At 38.9% G+C, this 19830-nt stretch overlaps 1 protein-coding gene across 1 annotated transcript in view; it reads right to left on the bottom strand.

The window, feature by feature from the left end:
* Positions 1-19830, bottom strand: part of LOC140468653 (uncharacterized) — a 114142-nt gene that overhangs the window by 66030 nt on the left and 28282 nt on the right. The window contains exons 6-12 of the mRNA XM_072564737.1: positions 19176-19241; positions 15385-15450; positions 11522-11584; positions 10306-10391; positions 7660-7756; positions 3843-3908; positions 52-117 (exon numbers count right to left, since the gene is read on the bottom strand). Of these exons, the coding sequence (XP_072420838.1) occupies positions 52-117; positions 3843-3908; positions 7660-7756; positions 10306-10391; positions 11522-11584; positions 15385-15450; positions 19176-19241 (510 nt within the window). The remainder of the gene's footprint in view (positions 1-51; positions 118-3842; positions 3909-7659; positions 7757-10305; positions 10392-11521; positions 11585-15384; positions 15451-19175; positions 19242-19830) is intronic.

Below are 19830 nucleotides of genomic sequence, written 5' to 3'. Positions count from 1 at the left end.
ATTTGCTTTCAATTTCCAATAGATGATCTGTAATTAATATTTTACACTTACCATTCGAAATATCCCGTATGTCTACATCCGAATCTCGCCAAGATGTTTGAGTGCTCACATCGGAAGCTGTGAAAATAGATGTTTGCAAAATTACTGGGTGTCTGAAAAAATGCACAACTTTTAAAATTACAACTTCACAGCTTATTCATATTCTCAACAGGCTCAATGAAGTTCTTTGTTCCGAAGTTTCAACAGTGGGTGAAGGAGTATCAGACTACATTTTGCATTCTACAATTGTATTACACCTTGTCCTCAAAGGACTGTCCATTATAATTGTGAAAGAAGAAACTTTGTAAACGTGCTCATGTACAACAGCACGTAAAACTGATTCTTGTGCTGTACCTTATTTTGCCTGAATTCTTTCTCTAGTTTGACAGTGGAGAATCAATGCAGAAGAATTCAACAGCAGATTACTTATGTACCCGCAGTTACGTATATTTGTATTGAAAATTAATGGTCGCATGTCAAATAATCCCATTAACATTTTGTTCTAAATGTATGCGTTCAATTCTTTTACCAAAGCATTTGCAAAGAATGCTGTTGTTTATTACATTTTCCTTTTGTCTTCCGATTCGAGCACACTCATCACACTGTATCTTTCCAATTGTACTGTGCTGACTTTGTTATTATTTAATTGACGTCATATTAAGTTAAACATAAGTTCAACTGTGCTGCATGTTGAGAAGGTAATTAGTAGTTTATATTTGTAAACTTACATTTCAGAATAAATATTATGTGCGTACTGGAACCACTCAAAGTTGATGCATTTCCTTCTTTTTCCCGATATATGGTTCTTTCATAGATTTCAAGGCACTGTATTTCGTTATCATGTCATCGTGCAGTGCAAGGCAGTGAACATCGAACTGAATAAAGACGGTGTTTCAGCTTTCATGCAAAATATTCTGCTGTCTGAAATATATATGCAGTCACCCTGTCGTTTCGAGTCACATGCTTTCACATTATGGGAATGTAGATGAACGGTGCATCTGTGCTTTCCACAATTGTAACTTGAACCTGCACTCCCTTTGTTCTTTGCTTCAGATATCAAAGCCATGTGTTCGTGCAGTTCTGAGGAAGGATCACTCAATCCGAAAGGTTTCCAGTGTTTTTCCTCCACACAGGCTCTCAGAAATGCTGAGCATTTCAAGAAATTTCATTTGTTTGTTGTTAATCATATATTTTCTTAGACTTTGCGATCATCTGACCTATCCATCAATTGAATGTGTTTTGCACAGTTTGCAGAGTGGATTGCAGATCATTTAATGAGGCCACCATTCAATCCTTACACCAGCTCAGGTTAACATTGCTGGGTTCTGTTTCTTAATCACTCTACCTGCCGGTGATGAAGTGACCCATTTGCTCAAACTACCACTCGTGAAAGCTCTCACCTGACAGAGCACGACTGTGGTCACTTTGTCCTTACATTTCAGGTTTCGATACTGATCCAGATCGCACTGACTCTTTCCTAAAACTTATATTCACTTTCTAATGACATGTAACATCTCTGACACGACCTTATTCGCATTAGAGGTGTCGAATGAAATGTTACGAAGGCCTGAACTTCCATTAACTCATTGAGTCATGCCGCGCAGAAACAGACACTTTGTTCCAATCTATATTAAAATCCAATCCAGTCCCATTTGCTGTCTATCAAATATACATGCCGCCACCCTATCCTAGAGAGACACACACACTTTCACATTACGGAAAGTAGGTCACAATGGTGCATCTGTGCTTTTTACAATTGTAACATGAAGCTGAGCACCTTATGTTCTTTGCTTCGGATGTCAAAGTCATGTGTTCTTTCAGTGCTGCGGGAAGATCGCTCAATCTGAAACATTCCCTTTGTTCTCTCTCCACAGACGCGATCAGAAATGCTGAGCTTTTCAAACAATTTATTTTTTTTAACCAACTAACCTATGCATCAATTGAATGCATGAGGTACAAACTTAGCACACTTGGATTATGGATCACTTAATGAGACCAACATTCAATCCTTTCACCAACTCAGGTACCATTGCAGGGTTCTGTTTCCCAATCCTTCCCCTAACCTGGGATGCAGTGACCCATCTGGTCAAACTGCGACCAGTCAAAGCTCTCAACTGGAAGCATATGTTTATGTTGACTTTGTCTTTACACTGAGATTGCTCCAATATTGTAATCCTTTAAAAATTCAGTCACTTACTGAAAATTGCAAAACCCTTTTAAACTTTCCTCAATCTGTTACAGCACGGTGGCACAGCGGTTCGCACTGCTACCCCACAGCAGTGGAGAGCCGGGCTCAATTTCCGCCTCAAGCAACTGTCTGTGTGGCGTTTGCACATTCTCCCCGTGTCAGCGTGGGTTTCCTCCGTCTGCTCCGGTTTTCTCCCACAGTCCACAAATGTGCAGGTAAGATGAATTGGCTATGCTTAATTGCCCGCAGTGTTCGGTGAAGGTGTAAATGTAGGGGGATTGGGTCTGGGAGGGTTGCTCTTCAGAGAATCGGCGTGGACTTGTTGGGATGAAAGGCCTGTTTCCACACTGTACCTAATGGAATCGAATTATCGCAAACCATTCTGGCTCTGCTACATTTAGCTCTGTTCCATTGAAATGTCTCACAAAGGTCCAGCAGACAAAAAGTTTTCTCATTCAGTATCAACTAACATAACTGTTTCCAATTTTTAAAATTCCGTCCAGACGTTTCACCACAATGTAGATGACTCGAAAAAGTGGAAATTAAAAACTGATTGCCATGAAATAGAACTATATTGGTCAGAAAGAAGCATTCTTTACTTGTTATCCTTCCCTTTCTATCGGTCATATTTTAAAAACTGATATTTCATATCAATTTCCTCTCAGCTTTACATTTCAGGACTTTAAGACTGATTCAGACCATACGGAAGCTTTAGTTAAATTTAAAATTCATTGTATCACGACAGGTAACCTCATTGACACTATTTTACATCCCATTAGAGTGGATGAAATTGAATGCTATGCAGCCCTGAGCTTCGATTCACCCCCGAGGCTCATAGAGCCACACGGCACAGAAATAGATCCTTTGGTCCAAGCTACGTTACAATTTAAACCATCCCCATTTGCCTGTTCACTGATATCTCTCTGAACCTTTTGTACTCTTGTTATTCTCTAAATGTCTTTCATATGTTGTCATTATACGTGCATGTACAACTTCCTCTTGGTGTGGAATGTTTTGACCTTTCTTTGACTGACTGAATGATAAAACGAGGAATGAAGGCAATGAACATTTGAAAAAAATTTGTCAACTGTGAATATTGAGAGAAATTAATTTCAACTGTTCTGCCATTATATCGCCTCAGCCCGCATTATTTCACGATACAGTTGTTTATAATTTGCTGTCCCTGACACTCTTCCTGATATTTCCCTTTTACAACCAAGTGCTGGTTTGTGGTGCCATTTGATCGTCCTTTTTCATGTTTTACTTCAGATCTTCGATGTTTTTGCGTGGGGAGACAAACTTTTGATGTTGATTTCCCTTCCAAGGTTGTACTTCCGGCTCTTACTCCGAGGTAAGAAATTGGAAAACGATGTCAACAGATTGAGTAAACAATCCCTTATATGTTAACATTTCGAATTGTTTCTGAAATAATTGTGAGCAATAAATTCAGCAAATGATGATATTTTACATGACAATGCCAGCACTCTAATCACTTATATTTTTACAGAAAGTAATGACCTGACTGTTATTCTGATTTTTATAAGAAATGTTGTAATTGAAGTCTATTTGTTTGCAATTTCCAACAGATGATCTGCAATTAATATTTTACACTTACCATTCGAAATATCTCGTATGTCTGCAGTCGAATCACTCCAAGATGTTTGAGTGCTCACATCCGAAGCTGTGAAAATAGATGTTTGCAACATTACTGGGTGTCTGAAAAAATGCACAACTTATAAAATTACAACTTCACAGCTTAATCATATTCTCAACAGGCTCAATGAGGTTCTTTGTTCCGAAGTTCCAACAGTGAGTGAAGGAGTATCAGTCTCCATTTTGCATACTACAATTGTATTTCACCTTGTCCTCAAAGGATTGTCTATTATATTTGTGAAACAATAAACTTTGAAAACGTGCTTATGCACAACAGCACGTAAAACTGATTATCGTGCTGCACCTTACATTGCCTGAATTCATTCTCTAGTTTGACAGTGGAGAATCAATGCAGAAGAATTGAACTGCAGATTATTTATGTACCCGCAGTTACGTATATATGTTTTTACGTATATATTGAAAATTAATGGTCGCATGTCAAATAATCTCATTAACATTTGGTTACAAATGTATGCGTTCAATTCTTTTACTGAAGCATTTGCAATGAATGCTGCTGTTTATTACATTTTCCTTTTGTTTTCCGCTTCGAGCACAATCATCACACTGTATTTTTCCAGTCGTACTGTGCTGACTTTGTTTTTATTTAATTAACGTCATATTCAGTTAAAAATAAGTTCAACTGTTCTGCATGTTTAGAAGGTAATTAGTAGTTTATATTTGTGAATTTACATTTCAGAATAACGGTTATGTTGGCATTTGAACCACTCAAAGTTGATGCATTTCATTCTTTTTCCCAATATATGGTTCTTTCATAGATTTCGTTATCATGTCATCGTGCAGTACAAAGCAGTGAACATCGAACTGAATAAAGACTGTGTTTCCGCTTTCATGCAAAATCTTCTGCTGTTTGTGAAATATATATACAGTCACCCTGTCGTTTAGAATCACATGCTTTCACATTACGAGAAAGTAGATAATAACGGTGCATCTGTGCTTTTCACAATTGTAACATGAACCTGCACCCCTTTTGTTCTTTGCTTCTGATACCAAAGCCATGTGTTCGTGCAGTTCTGAGGAAGGAACTCTCAATCCGAAAAGTTTCCAGTGTTTTCTCTCCACACAGGCTATCAGAAATGCAGAGAATTTCAAGCAATTTCGTTTTTTTTAATGTTGATCATGTATTCTTCTTGACTTTGTGACCATGTGACCTATCCATCAATTGAATGTGTAACGCACACAGTTGGCAGGGTGGATTGCAGATCATTGAATGAGGCCACCAATCAAACCTTGCACCATCTCAGGTTAACATTGCAGGGTTGTGTTTCTTAATCACTCTACCTGCCGGTAATGTAGTGACCCTTTTGCTCAAATTACCACTCGTGAAAGCTCTCACTGTCTAATAACATGTAACATCACTGACACTACCTTATTCGCATTATACTGGAGGAATTGAAAGTTACATAGACCTGACCTTCCATTAACTCATTGAGTCATGCAGCGCAGAATCAGACACTTTGTTCCAATCTATATTACAATCCAATCCGGTCCCATTTGCTCTCTATCAAATATACATGTCGTCAACCTATCCTTGGGAGACACACACACTTCCACATTACGGAAAGTAGGTCGCAATGGTGCATCTGTGCTTTTCACAATTGTAACATGAAGATGCGCACCTTATGTTCTTTGCTTCTGATGTCAAAGTCAGAAGTTCTTTCTGTGCTGCGTGAAGATCGCTCAGTCTGAAACTTTAGCTGTATTCTATCACCACAGACGCTATCAGAAATGCTGAGCTTTTCAAGCAATTTATTTTTTTGACCAGCTGAACTATGCATCAATTGGATGCATGAGGTACAAACGTAGCACAGTTGGATTGTGGATCACTTAATGAGACCACCATTCAATCCCTCCACCAACTCAGGTACCATTGCAGGGTTCTGTTTCCGAACCATTCTCCAAACCTGGGGTGCAGTGGCCCATCTGGTCAAACTGCCACCAGTCAAAGCTCTCAACTGAAAGCGGATGTTTATGTTGACTTCGCCTTTACACTGTAATCCAATCTTGTAATCCTTTCAAAATTCAGTCACTTACTGATAATTGCAAAACCCTTTAAAACTTTCCATCTATCTGTCATGGCACGGTGACACAGTGGTTAGCACTGCTGCCTCACAGCAGTGGAGAGCTGGGCTCAATTTCGGTCTCAGGCAACTGTCTGCTTGGAGTTTTCACTTTCGCGCCATGTCATCATGGGTTTCCTTCGGGTGCTCCAGCCTCCTCCCACAGTCCACATATGTGCAGGTTAGATTAATTGGCGATGCTTAATTACCCGCAGTGTTAGGTGAAGGTGTAAATGTAGGGGGATTGGGTCTGGGAGGTTTGATCTTCAGAGGGTCGGTGTGGACTCGTTGGGATGAAGAGCCTGTATCCACACTGCAAGTAATGTAATCGAATTTTCTCAAACCATTCTGGCTCTGCTTCATTTGGCACTGTTCCATTGAAATGTCTCACAAAAGTCCAGCAGACAAAAATCTTTCTCATTCAGTGTCAACTGACGTAACTGTTTCCAATTTTTTGAAATCCGTCCAGACGTTTCACCACTATGTAGATGACTCGAAAAAGTAGAAATAAAAACTGATTGCCTTGAAATAGATCAATATTGTTCAGAAAGAAGCATTCTTTACTTGCTATCCTTCCTTTTCTCTCCTTCGGATTTTTTCAATGATATTTCATATCAATTTCCTCTCAGATTTACATTTCAGGACTTTAAGACTCATTCAGACCATACGGAAGCTTTGCTTAAATTTACATTCATTGTATAATGACAGGTTAGCTCGTTGACACTATTTTACATCCCATTAGAGTTGATGAAATTGAATGCTATGCAGTCCTGAGCTTCGATTAACCCCCAAGGCTCATGGAGCCACACAGCACAGAAACAGACCCTTTGGTCCAAGCAACATTACCATTCAAACCATCCACCTTTGCCTGTTCACTCATATCTCTCTGAACCTTTTGTACTCTTGTTAGTCTCTAAATGTCTTTCATATGTTGTCATTGTTCGTGCATGTATAACTTCCTCTTGGCGTCGAATGTTTTGACCTCTCTTTTACGAACTGAATGATAAAACGAGGAAGGAAGGCAATTAATATTTGTAAAAAAAAGTCCATTTTCAACTCTGAATATAGGGAGAAATGAATTTCAACTGTTCTGCCATCATTGATCCTCAGCCCGCATTATTTCACGATACAGTTGCTTATAATTTGCTGTCCCTGACACTTTTCCTGATATGTTCCCTTTTACAACCACGTGCTGCTTTGTGGCGCCATTTGCTCGTCCTTTTTCATGTTTTACTAATCATCAGGACCTTCGATGTTTTTGCGTGGGGAGAGAAACTTTTGATGTTGATTTCCATTCCAAGGTTGCACTTCCTGCTCTTTCTCCCAGGTAAGAAAGTGTAAAACGATGCGGAAGGAACTGAATGACAATCTAAATGCTTCTCTGCAGTCATTACTCGCATTTCTCCAAAATGTGCCATCACACCTCAACAGATTGAGTAAACAATACCTTAAAAGTTAATATTTCGAATTGTTTCTGAAATAATTGTGAGCAATAAATACAGCAACTGATGATATTTTACATGACCATGCCAGCACTCTAATCACTAACATTTTTACAGAACTTAATGACCTGACTGGTATTATGTTTTTTAGTAAATGCTGTAATTGATGTCTATGTTTTTTTTTTAAGAAATGGTGTAACCGAAGTCTATTTGTTTGCAATTTCCAACAGATGATCTGCAATTTATATTTTACACTTACCATTCGAAATATCTCGTGTGTCTGCAGTCGAATGCCAAGATGTTTGAGTGCTCACATCGGAAGCTGTGAAAATAGATGTTGTAACATTTCTGGGTGTCTGAAAAAATGCACAATTTATCAAATTACAACTTCACAGCTTAATCATATTCTCAACAGGCTCAATGAGGTTCTTTGTTCCGAAGTTCCAACAGTCGGTGAAGGAGTATCAGTCTCCATTTTGCATACTACAATTGTATTTCACCTTTTCCTCAAAGGACTGTCTATTATATTTGTGAAAGAAGAAATTTTGAAAACGTGCTTATGTCCACCACCACGTAAAACTGATTATCGTGCTGTACCTCATTTTGCCTGAATTCATTCTCTGGTTTGAAAGTGGAGATTCAATGCTGAAGAACTGAATTGCAGATTATTTATGTACCCGCAGTTACATATATATGTGTATTGAAAATTAATGATCGCATGTGAAATAATCTCATTAACATTTGGTTACAAATGTATGAGTTCAATTCTTTTACTGAGGCATTTGCAAAGAATACAGCTGATTATGACATTTTCCTTTTGTCTTCCGTTTCAAGCGCACTCATCACTCTGTGTTTTTCCTGTCGTACTATGCTGAATTTGTTTTTATTTAATTAACGTCATATTCAGTTAAAAATAAGTTCAAAAGTTCTGCATGTTGAGAAGGTGATTAGTAGTTTATATTTGTAAACTTGCATTTCAGAATAAACATTATGTCGGCACTTGTACCACTCAAAGTTGATGCATTTCCTTTTTTTTTTCCAGTATATGGCTGTTTGATAGATTTGAAGGCACTGTATTTCGTTATCATGTCATCGTGCAGGAGAAAGCAGTGAACATCGAACTGAATAAAGGCGGTGTTTCTGCTTTCATGCAAAATATTCTGCTGTCTGTGAAATATATATGCAGTCATCCTGTCTTTTGGAGTCACATGCTTTCACATTACGGGAAGGTATATCACAACGGTGCATCTGTGCTTTCCACAATTGTATCATGAACCTGCACTCCTTTTGTTCTTTGCTTCAGATACCAAAGCCATGTGTTCGTGCAGTTCTGAGGAAGGATCACTCAATCCGAAAAGTTTCCAGTGTTTACTCTCCACACAGGCTCTCAGAAATGCTGAGCGTTTCAAGCAGTTTCTTTTTTTTAATGTTGCTCATGAATTCTCTTTGACTTTGCAACCACGTGACCTATCCATCAATTGAATGTGTGATGCACACAGTCGGCAGAGTGGATTGCAGATCATTGAATGAGGCCACTATTGAATCCTTGCGCCAGCTCAGGTTAACATTGCAGGGTTCTGTTTCTTAATCACTCTTCCTGCCGGTAATGTAGTGACCCATCTCCTCAAATTACCACTAGCAAAAGCTCTCACCTGACAGAGCACGACTGTGGTCACTTTGACCTTACATTTCAGGTTTCGATACTGGTCCAGATCGCACTGACTCTTTCCTAAAACTTATAGTCACTTTCTAATGACATGTAACATCATTGACACGACCTTATTCGCATTAGAGGGGAAGAATTAAATGTTACATAGACCTGACCGTCCATTAACTCATTGAGTCATGCCGCGCAGAAACAGAAACTTCGTTCCAATCTATATTACAATGCAAAACAGGCCCATTTGCTGTCTATCAAATATACATGTCGTCACACTATGCTAGAGAGACACACACACTTCCACATTTCGGAATGTAGGTCACAATGGTGCCTCTGTGCTTTTTACAATTGTAACATGAAGCTTCGCACCTTATGTTCTTTGCTTCGGGTGTCAAAGTCATGTGTTCTTTCAGTGCTGCGGGAAGATCGCTCAATCTGAAACGGTCCCTTTGTTCTCTCTCCACAGACGCCATCAGAAATGCTGAGTTTTTCAAGCAATTTTTTTTTGACCAGCTAACCGATGCATCAATTGAATGTATGATCTACAAGCTTAGCATAGTTGGATTGTGGCTCACTTAATGAGACCAACATTGAAACCTTCAACCAACTCAGGTACCATTGCAAGGTTCTGGTTGCCAACCCTTCCCCTAACCTGGGGTGCAGTGGCCCATCTGGTCAAACTGTCAGAAGTCAACGCTCTCAACTGAAAGCGTATGTTTATGTTGACTTCGCCTATACACTGAGATTGCTCCAACCTTGGAATCCTTTCAAATTTCCGTCACTTCATGATGATTGCAAAACACTTTAAAACTTTCCCCAATCTGTTATGGCATGGTGGCATAGTGGTTAGCACTGTTGCCTCACAGCAGTGGAGAGCAGGGCTCAATTTCGGTCTCAGGCAACTGTCTGCTTGGAGTTTGCACTTTTGCACCATGTCATCATGGGTTTCCTTCGGATGCTCCGGCTTCCTCCCACAGTCCACATATGTGCAGGTTAGATTAATCGGCTATGCTTAATTACCCGCAGGGTGAGGTGAAGGCGTAAATGTAGGGGGATTGGGTCTGGGAGGGTTGCTCTTCAGAGGGTGGCGTGGAATTGTTGGGATGAAGGGCCAGTTTCCACACTGTAAGTAATGTGATCGAATTATCTCAAACCATTCTGGCTCTGCTACATTTGGCACTGTTCCATTGAAATGTCTCACAAAGTCCAGCAGACAAAAATCTTTCTCATTCAGTGTCAACTGACGTAACTGTTTCGAATTTTTTGAAATCCGTCCAGACGTTTCACCACTATGTAGATGACTCGAAAAAGTAGAAATAAAAACTGATTGCCTTGAAAGAGAACAATGTTGTACAGAAAAAAGCATTCTTTTCTTGCAATCCTTCCTTTTCTATCCGTCGGATTTTTTAAATGATATTTCCTATCAATTTCGTCTCAGATTTACATTTCAGGGCTTTAATACTCGTTCAGACCATACGGAAGCTTTACTTAAATTTACATTCATTGTATAATGACAGGTAACCTAACTGACATTATTTTACATCCCATTAGAGTGGAAGAAATTGAATGTCATGCAGTCCTGAGCTTCGATTCACCCCCGAGGCTCATAGAGCCACACAGCACAGAAACAGACACTTTGGTCAAAGCTACATTACAATTTAAACCGTACCCCCTTGCCTGTTCAGTCATATCTCTCTGAACCTTTTGTACTCTTGTTATTCTCTAAATGTCTTTCAAACGTTGTCATTGTACGTGCATGTACAACTTCCTCATGGTGTCGACTGTTTTGACCTCTCCTGAATGATAAAACGAGGAAGGAAGGCAATTAATATGTAGAAACAAATTGTCAACTGTGAACATTGAGAGAAACGAATTTCAACGGTTCTGCCATCATTGCTCCACAGCTCGCTTTGTTTCACGATACAGTTGCTAATTATTTGCTGTCCCAGACACTTTTCCTGATAGGTTCCCTTTTACAACCACGTCCGGATTTGTGGAGACATTTGCTGGTCCTTTTTAACCTTTTATTAATCACCAGGATCTTCGACGTTTTTGCGTGGGGAGGCAAACTTCTGATATTGATATCCCTTACAAGGTTGTACTTCCTGCTCTTACTCCCAGGTAAGAAATTGTAAAACGATCTCGAAGGAAGTGAATGACAATCTAAATGCATTCCTGCAGTCATTCCTCGCATTTCTCCAAAATTTGTCATCACATCTCAACAGATTGAGTAAACAATACCTTAAAAGTTTACATTTCGAATGATTTCTGAAATGATTGTGAGCAATAAATACAGCAAATGATGATATTTTACATGACAATGCCAGCAATCTAATCACTAATATTTTGACAGAAAGTAATGATCTGACTGTTATTATATTTTTTTAAAGAAATGCTGTAATTAAATTCTATTTGTTTGCAATTTCCAACAGATGATCTGCAATTAATATTTTACACTTACCATTCGAAATATCTCGTATGTCTGCAGTCGAATCCCAAGATGTTTGAGTGCTCACATCGGAAGCTGTGAAAATAGATGTTTGTAACATTACTGGGTGTCTGAAAAAATGCACAACTTATAAAATTACAACTTCACAGCTTAATCATATTCTTAACAGGCTCAATGAGGTTCTTTGATCCGAAGTTCCAACAGTGTGTGAAGTAGTATCAGTCTCCATTTTGCATACTACAATTGTATTTCTCCTTGTCCTCAAAGGAGTGTCTATTATATTTGAGAAATAAGAAACTTTGAAAACGTTTTTATGTACAAAAGCACGTAAAACTGATTATCGTGCTGTACCTTATTTTGCTTGAATTCATTGTCTGGTTTGACAGTGGAGCATCAATACAGAAGAATTGAACTGCAGATTAATTATGTACCCGCAGTTACATATATATACATGTATTGAAAATTAATGATCGCATGTCTAATAATCTCATTAATATTTTGGTACAAATGTATGAAATCAATTCTTTTACTGAAGCATTTGCAAAGAATGCTGCTGTTTATTACACTTTCCTTTTGTCTTCCGTTTCGAGTGCGCTCATCACACTGTATTTTTACAGTCGTACTGTGCTGACTTTGGTTTTATTTAATTAAAGTCATATTCAGTTAAAAATAAGTTCAAGTGTTCTGCATGTTGAGAAGGAAATTAGTAGTTTATACTTGTAAACTTTCATTTCAGAATAAATATTATGTAGGTACTTGAACCACTCAAAGTTGATGCATTTCCTTATTTTTCCCGATGTTCTTTCAGAGATTTGAAGGCACTGTATTTCGTTATCATGTCATCGTGCAGGAGAAAGCAGTGAACATCGAACTGAATAATGACTGTGTTTCTGCTTTCATGCTAAATATTCTGCTGTCTGTGAAATATATATGCAGTCACCCAGTCGATTCGATTTACATGCTTTCACATTACGGGAATATAGATCAACGGTGCATCTGTGCTTTCCACAATCGTAACATGAACCTGCACTCCCTTTGTTCTTTGCTTCAGATATCAAATCCATGTGTTCGTGCAGTTCTGAGGAAGGATCACTCAATCGGAAAGGTTTCCAGTGTTTTCTCTCCACACAGGCTCTCAGAAAAGCTGAGCATTTCAAGCAATTTCATTTTTTTGTTGTTGACCATATATTTTCTTAGACTTTGCGACCACCTGACCTATCCATCAATTGAATGTGTGATGCACACAGTTGGCAGAGTGGATTGCAGATAATTTAATGAGGCCACCATCCAATTCTTACACCGGCTCAGGTTAACATTGCAGGGTTCTGTTTCTTAATCACTCTACCTGCCGGTAATGTAGAGACCTATTTGCTCAAAATACCACTCGTGAAAGCTCTCACCTACGAGACCACGACTGTGGTCACTTTGTCCTAACATTTCAGGTTTCGATACTGGTCTACATCACACTGACGCTTTCCTAAAACTTATATTCTCTGTCTCATGACATGTAACATCACTGACACTACCTGATTCGCATTCGAGGGGAAGAATTGAATGTCACACAGACCTGACCTTCCCTTAACTCATTGAGTCATGCCGCGCAGAAACAGACACTTTGTTCCAATCTATATTACAATGCAAACCAGTCCCGTTTGCTGTCTTTCAAATATACATGTCCTCACCCTATCCTAGTGTGTCACACGCTTCCACATTACGGAAAGTAGGTCACAATGGTGCATCTGTGATTTTTATCAATTGTCACATGAAGCTGCGCACCTTATGTTCTTTGCTTCGGATGTCAAAGTCATGTGTTCATTCAGTGCGGCGGGAAGATCGCTCAGCCTGGAACGTTCGCTATGTTCTCTCTCCACAGACGCGATCAGAAATGCTGAGCTTTTCAAACAATTTATTTTTTTTAACCAGCTAACCTAAGCATCAATTGAATGTATGAGGTACAAACTTAGCACAGTTGGATTATGGATCACTTAATGAGACCAACATTCAATCCTTTCACCAACTCAGGTACCATTGCAGGATTCTGTTTCCCAATCCTTCCCCTAACCTGGGATGCAGTGGCCCATCTGGTCAAACTGCCACCTGTCAAGCCTCGCAACGGAGGTTTATGTTGACTTCGTCTTTACACTGAGATTGCTCCAATCTTGTCATCTTTTCAATATTCAGTCACTTACTGATAATTGCAAAACCCTTTAAAACTTTCCTCAATCTGTTAGTGCAGGGTGGCACAGTGGTTAGCACTGCTGCCTCACAGCAGTGGAGAGCCGGGCTCAATTTCCGCATCAAGCAACTGTCTGTGTGGAGTTTGTACATTCTCCCCGTGTCAGCGTGAGTTTCCACCAGGTGCTCCGGTTTCCTCCCACAGTCCACAAATGTGCCGGTTAGATGAATTGGCTATGCTTAATTGCCCGTAGTGTTAGGTGAAGTTGTAAATGTAGGGGGATTGGGTCTGGGAGGGTTGCCCTTCAGAGAATCGTCGTGGACTTGTTGGGATGAAGGGCCTGTTTCCACACTGCAGGTAATGTAATCGAATTATCTCAAACCATTCTAGCTCTTCTACATTTGGCACTGTTCCATTGAAATGTCTCAATAAAGTCCAGCAGATAGTAATCTTTCTCATTCAGTGTCAACTGACGTAACTGTTTCAAATTTTTTGAATTCCATCCAGACGTTTCACCACTATGTTGATGACTCGAAAAAGTGGAAATAAAAACTGATTGCCATGAAATAGAACAATATTGTTCAGATTTGAAGCATTCTTTACTTGCTATCCTTCCCTTTCTATCCGTCAGGTTTTTTAAAATGATATTTCATATCAATTTCCTCTCAGCTTTACATTTCAGGAGTTTAAGACTCATTCAGACCATATGGAAGCTTTACTTAAATTTACATTCATTGTATCTCGACAGGTAACCTCATTGATACTATTTTACATCTCATTAGAATGGATGCAATTGAATGCTATGCAGTCCTGAGCTTCGATTAACCCCGAGGCTCATAAAGTCACACAGCACAGAAATAGATACTTTGGTCCAAGGTACGTTACAATTTAAACGTTCCCCCTTTGCCTGTTCACTCATATCTCTCTGAAACCCTTGTTCTCTTGTTATTCTCTAAATGTCTTTCATATGTTGTCAGTGTTCGTGCATGTAAAACTTCCTCTTGGTGTCGAATGTTTTGACCTCTCTTTGACTGACTGAATGATAAAACGAGGAAGGAAGGCAATTAATATTTGAAAAAAAAATTCAAGTGTGAATATTGAGAGAAATGAATTTCAACTGTTGTGCCATCATTGCTCTTCAGCCCGCACTATTTCACGATACAGTTGCTTATAATTTGCTGTACCTGACACTTTTCCTGATATGTTCCCTTTTACAACCACGTGCTGATTTGTGGCGCCACTTGCCGGTCCTTTTTAACCTTGTACTAATCATCAGGATCGTCGATGTTTTTGCGTGGGGAGACAAACTTTTGATATTGATTTCCCTTACAAGTTTGTACTTCCTGCTCGTACTCCCAGGTTCGAAATTGGAAAACGATCTCGAAGGAACTGAATGACAATCTAAATGCTTCCCTGCAGTCATTTCGCGCATTTCTCCAAACTGTGCCATGACACCTCAACAGATTGAGTATGAAATTCCTTAAATATTAACATTTCGACTGGTTTCTGAAATAATTGTGAGCAATAAATTCAGCAAATGATGATATTTTACATGACAATGCCAGCACTCTAATCACTTTTATTTTTACAGAAAGCAATGACCTGTCTGTTATTCTGATTTTTATAAGAAATGCTGTAATTGAAGACTATTTGCTTTCAATTTCCAATAGATGATCTGTAATTAATATTTTACACTTACCATTCGAAATATCCCGTATGTCTACATCCGAATCTCGCCAAGATGTTTGAGTGCTCACATCGGAAGCTGTGAAAATAGATGTTTGCAAAATTACTGGGTGTCTGAAAAAATGCACAACTTTTAAAATTACAACTTCACAGCTTATTCATATTCTCAACAGGCTCAATGAAGTTCTTTGTTCCGAAGTTTCAACAGTGGGTGAAGGAGTATCAGACTACATTTTGCATTCTACAATTGTATTACACCTTGTCCTCAAAGGACTGTCCATTATAATTGTGAAAGAAGAAACTTTGTAAACGTGCTCATGTACAACAGCACGTAAAACTGATTCTTGTGCTGTACCTTATTTTGCCTGAATTCTTTCTCTAGTTTGACAGTGGAGAATCAATGCAGAAGAATTCAACAGCAGATTATTTATGTACCCGCAGTTACGTATATTTGTATTGAAAATTAATGGTCGCATGTCAAATAATCCCATTAACATTTTGTTCTAAATGTATGCGTTCAATTCTTTTACCAAAGCATTTGCAAAGAATGCTGTTGTTTATTACATTTTCCTTTTGTCTTCCGATTCGAGCACACTCATCACACTGTATCTTTCCAATTGTACTGTGCTGACTTTGTTATTATTTAATTGACGTCATATTAAGTTAAACATAAGTTCAACTGTGCTGCATGTTGAGAAGGTAATTAGTAGTTTATATTTGTAAACTTACATTTCAGAATAAATATTATGTGCGTACTGGAACCACTCAAAGTTGATGCATTTCCTTCTTTTTCCCGATATATGGTTCTTTCATAGATTTCAAGGCACTGTATTTCGTTATCATGTCATCGTGCAGTGCAAGGCAGTGAACATCGAACTGAATAAAGACGGTGTTTCAGCTTTCATGCAAAATATTCTGCTGTCTGAAATATATATGCAGTCACCCTGTCGTTTCGAGTCACATGCTTTCACATTATGGGAATGTAGATGAACGGTGCATCTGTGCTTTCCACAATTGTAACTTGAACCTGCACTCCCTTTGTTCTTTGCTTCAGATATCAAAGCCATGTGTTCGTGCAGTTCTGAGGAAGGATCACTCAATCCGAAAGGTTTCCAGTGTTTTTCCTCCACACAGGCTCTCAGAAATGCTGAGCATTTCAAGAAATTTCATTTGTTTGTTGTTAATCATATATTTTCTTAGACTTTGCGATCATCTGACCTATCCATCAATTGAATGTGTTTTGCACAGTTTGCAGAGTGGATTGCAGATCATTTAATGAGGCCACCATTCAATCCTTACACCAGCTCAGGTTAACATTGCTGGGTTCTGTTTCTTAATCACTCTACCTGCCGGTGATGAAGTGACCCATTTGCTCAAACTACCACTCGTGAAAGCTCTCACCTGACAGAGCACGACTGTGGTCACTTTGTCCTTACATTTCAGGTTTCGATACTGATCCAGATCGCACTGACTCTTTCCTAAAACTTATATTCACTTTCTAATGACATGTAACATCTCTGACACGACCTTATTCGCATTAGAGGTGTCGAATGAAATGTTACGAAGGCCTGAACTTCCATTAACTCATTGAGTCATGCCGCGCAGAAACAGACACTTTGTTCCAATCTATATTAAAATCCAATCCAGTCCCATTTGCTGTCTATCAAATATACATGCCGCCACCCTATCCTAGAGAGACACACACACTTTCACATTACGGAAAGTAGGTCACAATGGTGCATCTGTGCTTTTTACAATTGTAACATGAAGCTGAGCACCTTATGTTCTTTGCTTCGGATGTCAAAGTCATGTGTTCTTTCAGTGCTGCGGGAAGATCGCTCAATCTGAAACATTCCCTTTGTTCTCTCTCCACAGACGCGATCAGAAATGCTGAGCTTTTCAAACAATTTATTTTTTTTAACCAACTAACCTATGCATCAATTGAATGCATGAGGTACAAACTTAGCACACTTGGATTATGGATCACTTAATGAGACCAACATTCAATCCTTTCACCAACTCAGGTACCATTGCAGGGTTCTGTTTCCCAATCCTTCCCCTAACCTGGGATGCAGTGACCCATCTGGTCAAACTGCGACCAGTCAAAGCTCTCAACTGGAAGCATATGTTTATGTTGACTTTGTCTTTACACTGAGATTGCTCCAATATTGTAATCCTTTAAAAATTCAGTCACTTACTGAAAATTGCAAAACCCTTTTAAACTTTCCTCAATCTGTTACAGCACGGTGGCACAGCGGTTCGCACTGCTACCCCACAGCAGTGGAGAGCCGGGCTCAATTTCCGCCTCAAGCAACTGTCTGTGTGGCGTTTGCACATTCTCCCCGTGTCAGCGTGGGTTTCCTCCGTCTGCTCCGGTTTTCTCCCACAGTCCACAAATGTGCAGGTAAGATGAATTGGCTATGCTTAATTGCCCGCAGTGTTCGGTGAAGGTGTAAATGTAGGGGGATTGGGTCTGGGAGGGTTGCTCTTCAGAGAATCGGCGTGGACTTGTTGGGATGAAAGGCCTGTTTCCACACTGTACCTAATGGAATCGAATTATCGCAAACCATTCTGGCTCTGCTACATTTAGCTCTGTTCCATTGAAATGTCTCACAAAGGTCCAGCAGACAAAAAGTTTTCTCATTCAGTATCAACTAACATAACTGTTTCCAATTTTTAAAATTCCGTCCAGACGTTTCACCACAATGTAGATGACTCGAAAAAGTGGAAATTAAAAACTGATTGCCATGAAATAGAACTATATTGGTCAGAAAGAAGCATTCTTTACTTGTTATCCTTCCCTTTCTATCGGTCATATTTTAAAAACTGATATTTCATATCAATTTCCTCTCAGCTTTACATTTCAGGACTTTAAGACTGATTCAGACCATACGGAAGCTTTAGTTAAATTTAAAATTCATTGTATCACGACAGGTAACCTCATTGACACTATTTTACATCCCATTAGAGTGGATGAAATTGAATGCTATGCAGCCCTGAGCTTCGATTCACCCCCGAGGCTCATAGAGCCACACGGCACAGAAATAGATCCTTTGGTCCAAGCTACGTTACAATTTAAACCATCCCCATTTGCCTGTTCACTGATATCTCTCTGAACCTTTTGTACTCTTGTTATTCTCTAAATGTCTTTCATATGTTGTCATTATACGTGCATGTACAACTTCCTCTTGGTGTGGAATGTTTTGACCTTTCTTTGACTGACTGAATGATAAAACGAGGAATGAAGGCAATGAACATTTGAAAAAAATTTGTCAACTGTGAATATTGAGAGAAATTAATTTCAACTGTTCTGCCATTATATCGCCTCAGCCCGCATTATTTCACGATACAGTTGTTTATAATTTGCTGTCCCTGACACTTTTCCTGATATTTCCCTTTTACAACCAAGTGCTGGTTTGTGGTGCCATTTGATCGTCCTTTTTCATGTTTTACTTCAGATCTTCGATGTTTTTGCGTGGGGAGACAAACTTTTGATGTTGATTTCCCTTCCAAGGTTGTACTTCCGGCTCTTACTCCGAGGTAAGAAATTGGAAAACGATGTCAACAGATTGAGTAAACAATCCCTTATATGTTAACATTTCGAATTGTTTCTGAAATAATTGTGAGCAATAAATTCAGCAAATGATGATATTTTACATGACAATGCCAGCACTCTAATCACTTATATTTTTACAGAAAGTAATGACCTGACTGTTATTCTGATTTTTATAAGAAATGTTGTAATTGAAGTCTATTTGTTTGCAATTTCCAACAGATGATCTGCAATTAATATTTTACACTTACCATTCGAAATATCTCGTATGTCTGCAGTCGAATCACTCCAAGATGTTTGAGTGCTCACATCCGAAGCTGTGAAAATAGATGTTTGCAACATTACTGGGTGTCTGAAAAAATGCACAACTTATAAAATTACAACTTCACAGCTTAATCATATTCTCAACAGGCTCAATGAGGTTCTTTGTTCCGAAGTTCCAACAGTGAGTGAAGGAGTATCAGTCTCCATTTTGCATACTACAATTGTATTTCACCTTGTCCTCAAAGGATTGTCTATTATATTTGTGAAACAATAAACTTTGAAAACGTGCTTATGCACAACAGCACGTAAAACTGATTATCGTGCTGCACCTTACATTGCCTGAATTCATTCTCTAGTTTGACAGTGGAGAATCAATGCAGAAGAATTGAACTGCAGATTATTTATGTACCCGCAGTTACGTATATATGTTTTTACGTATATATTGAAAATTAATGGTCGCATGTCAAATAATCTCATTAACATTTGGTTACAAATGTATGCGTTCAATTCTTTTACTGAAGCATTTGCAATGAATGCTGCTGTTTATTACATTTTCCTTTTGTCTTCCGCTTCGAGCACAATCATCACACTGTATTTTTCCAGTCGTACTGTGCTGACTTTGTTTTTATTTAATTAACGTCA

Source organism: Chiloscyllium punctatum, chromosome 47 (genome assembly GCF_047496795.1).
Source record: "Chiloscyllium punctatum isolate Juve2018m chromosome 47, sChiPun1.3, whole genome shotgun sequence".
Classification (NCBI taxonomy): Eukaryota; Metazoa; Chordata; class Chondrichthyes; order Orectolobiformes; family Hemiscylliidae; genus Chiloscyllium; species Chiloscyllium punctatum.
The sequence above is the reverse complement of the archived record's forward strand: the minus strand, read 5'-3'. Positions and strand labels throughout refer to the sequence as shown.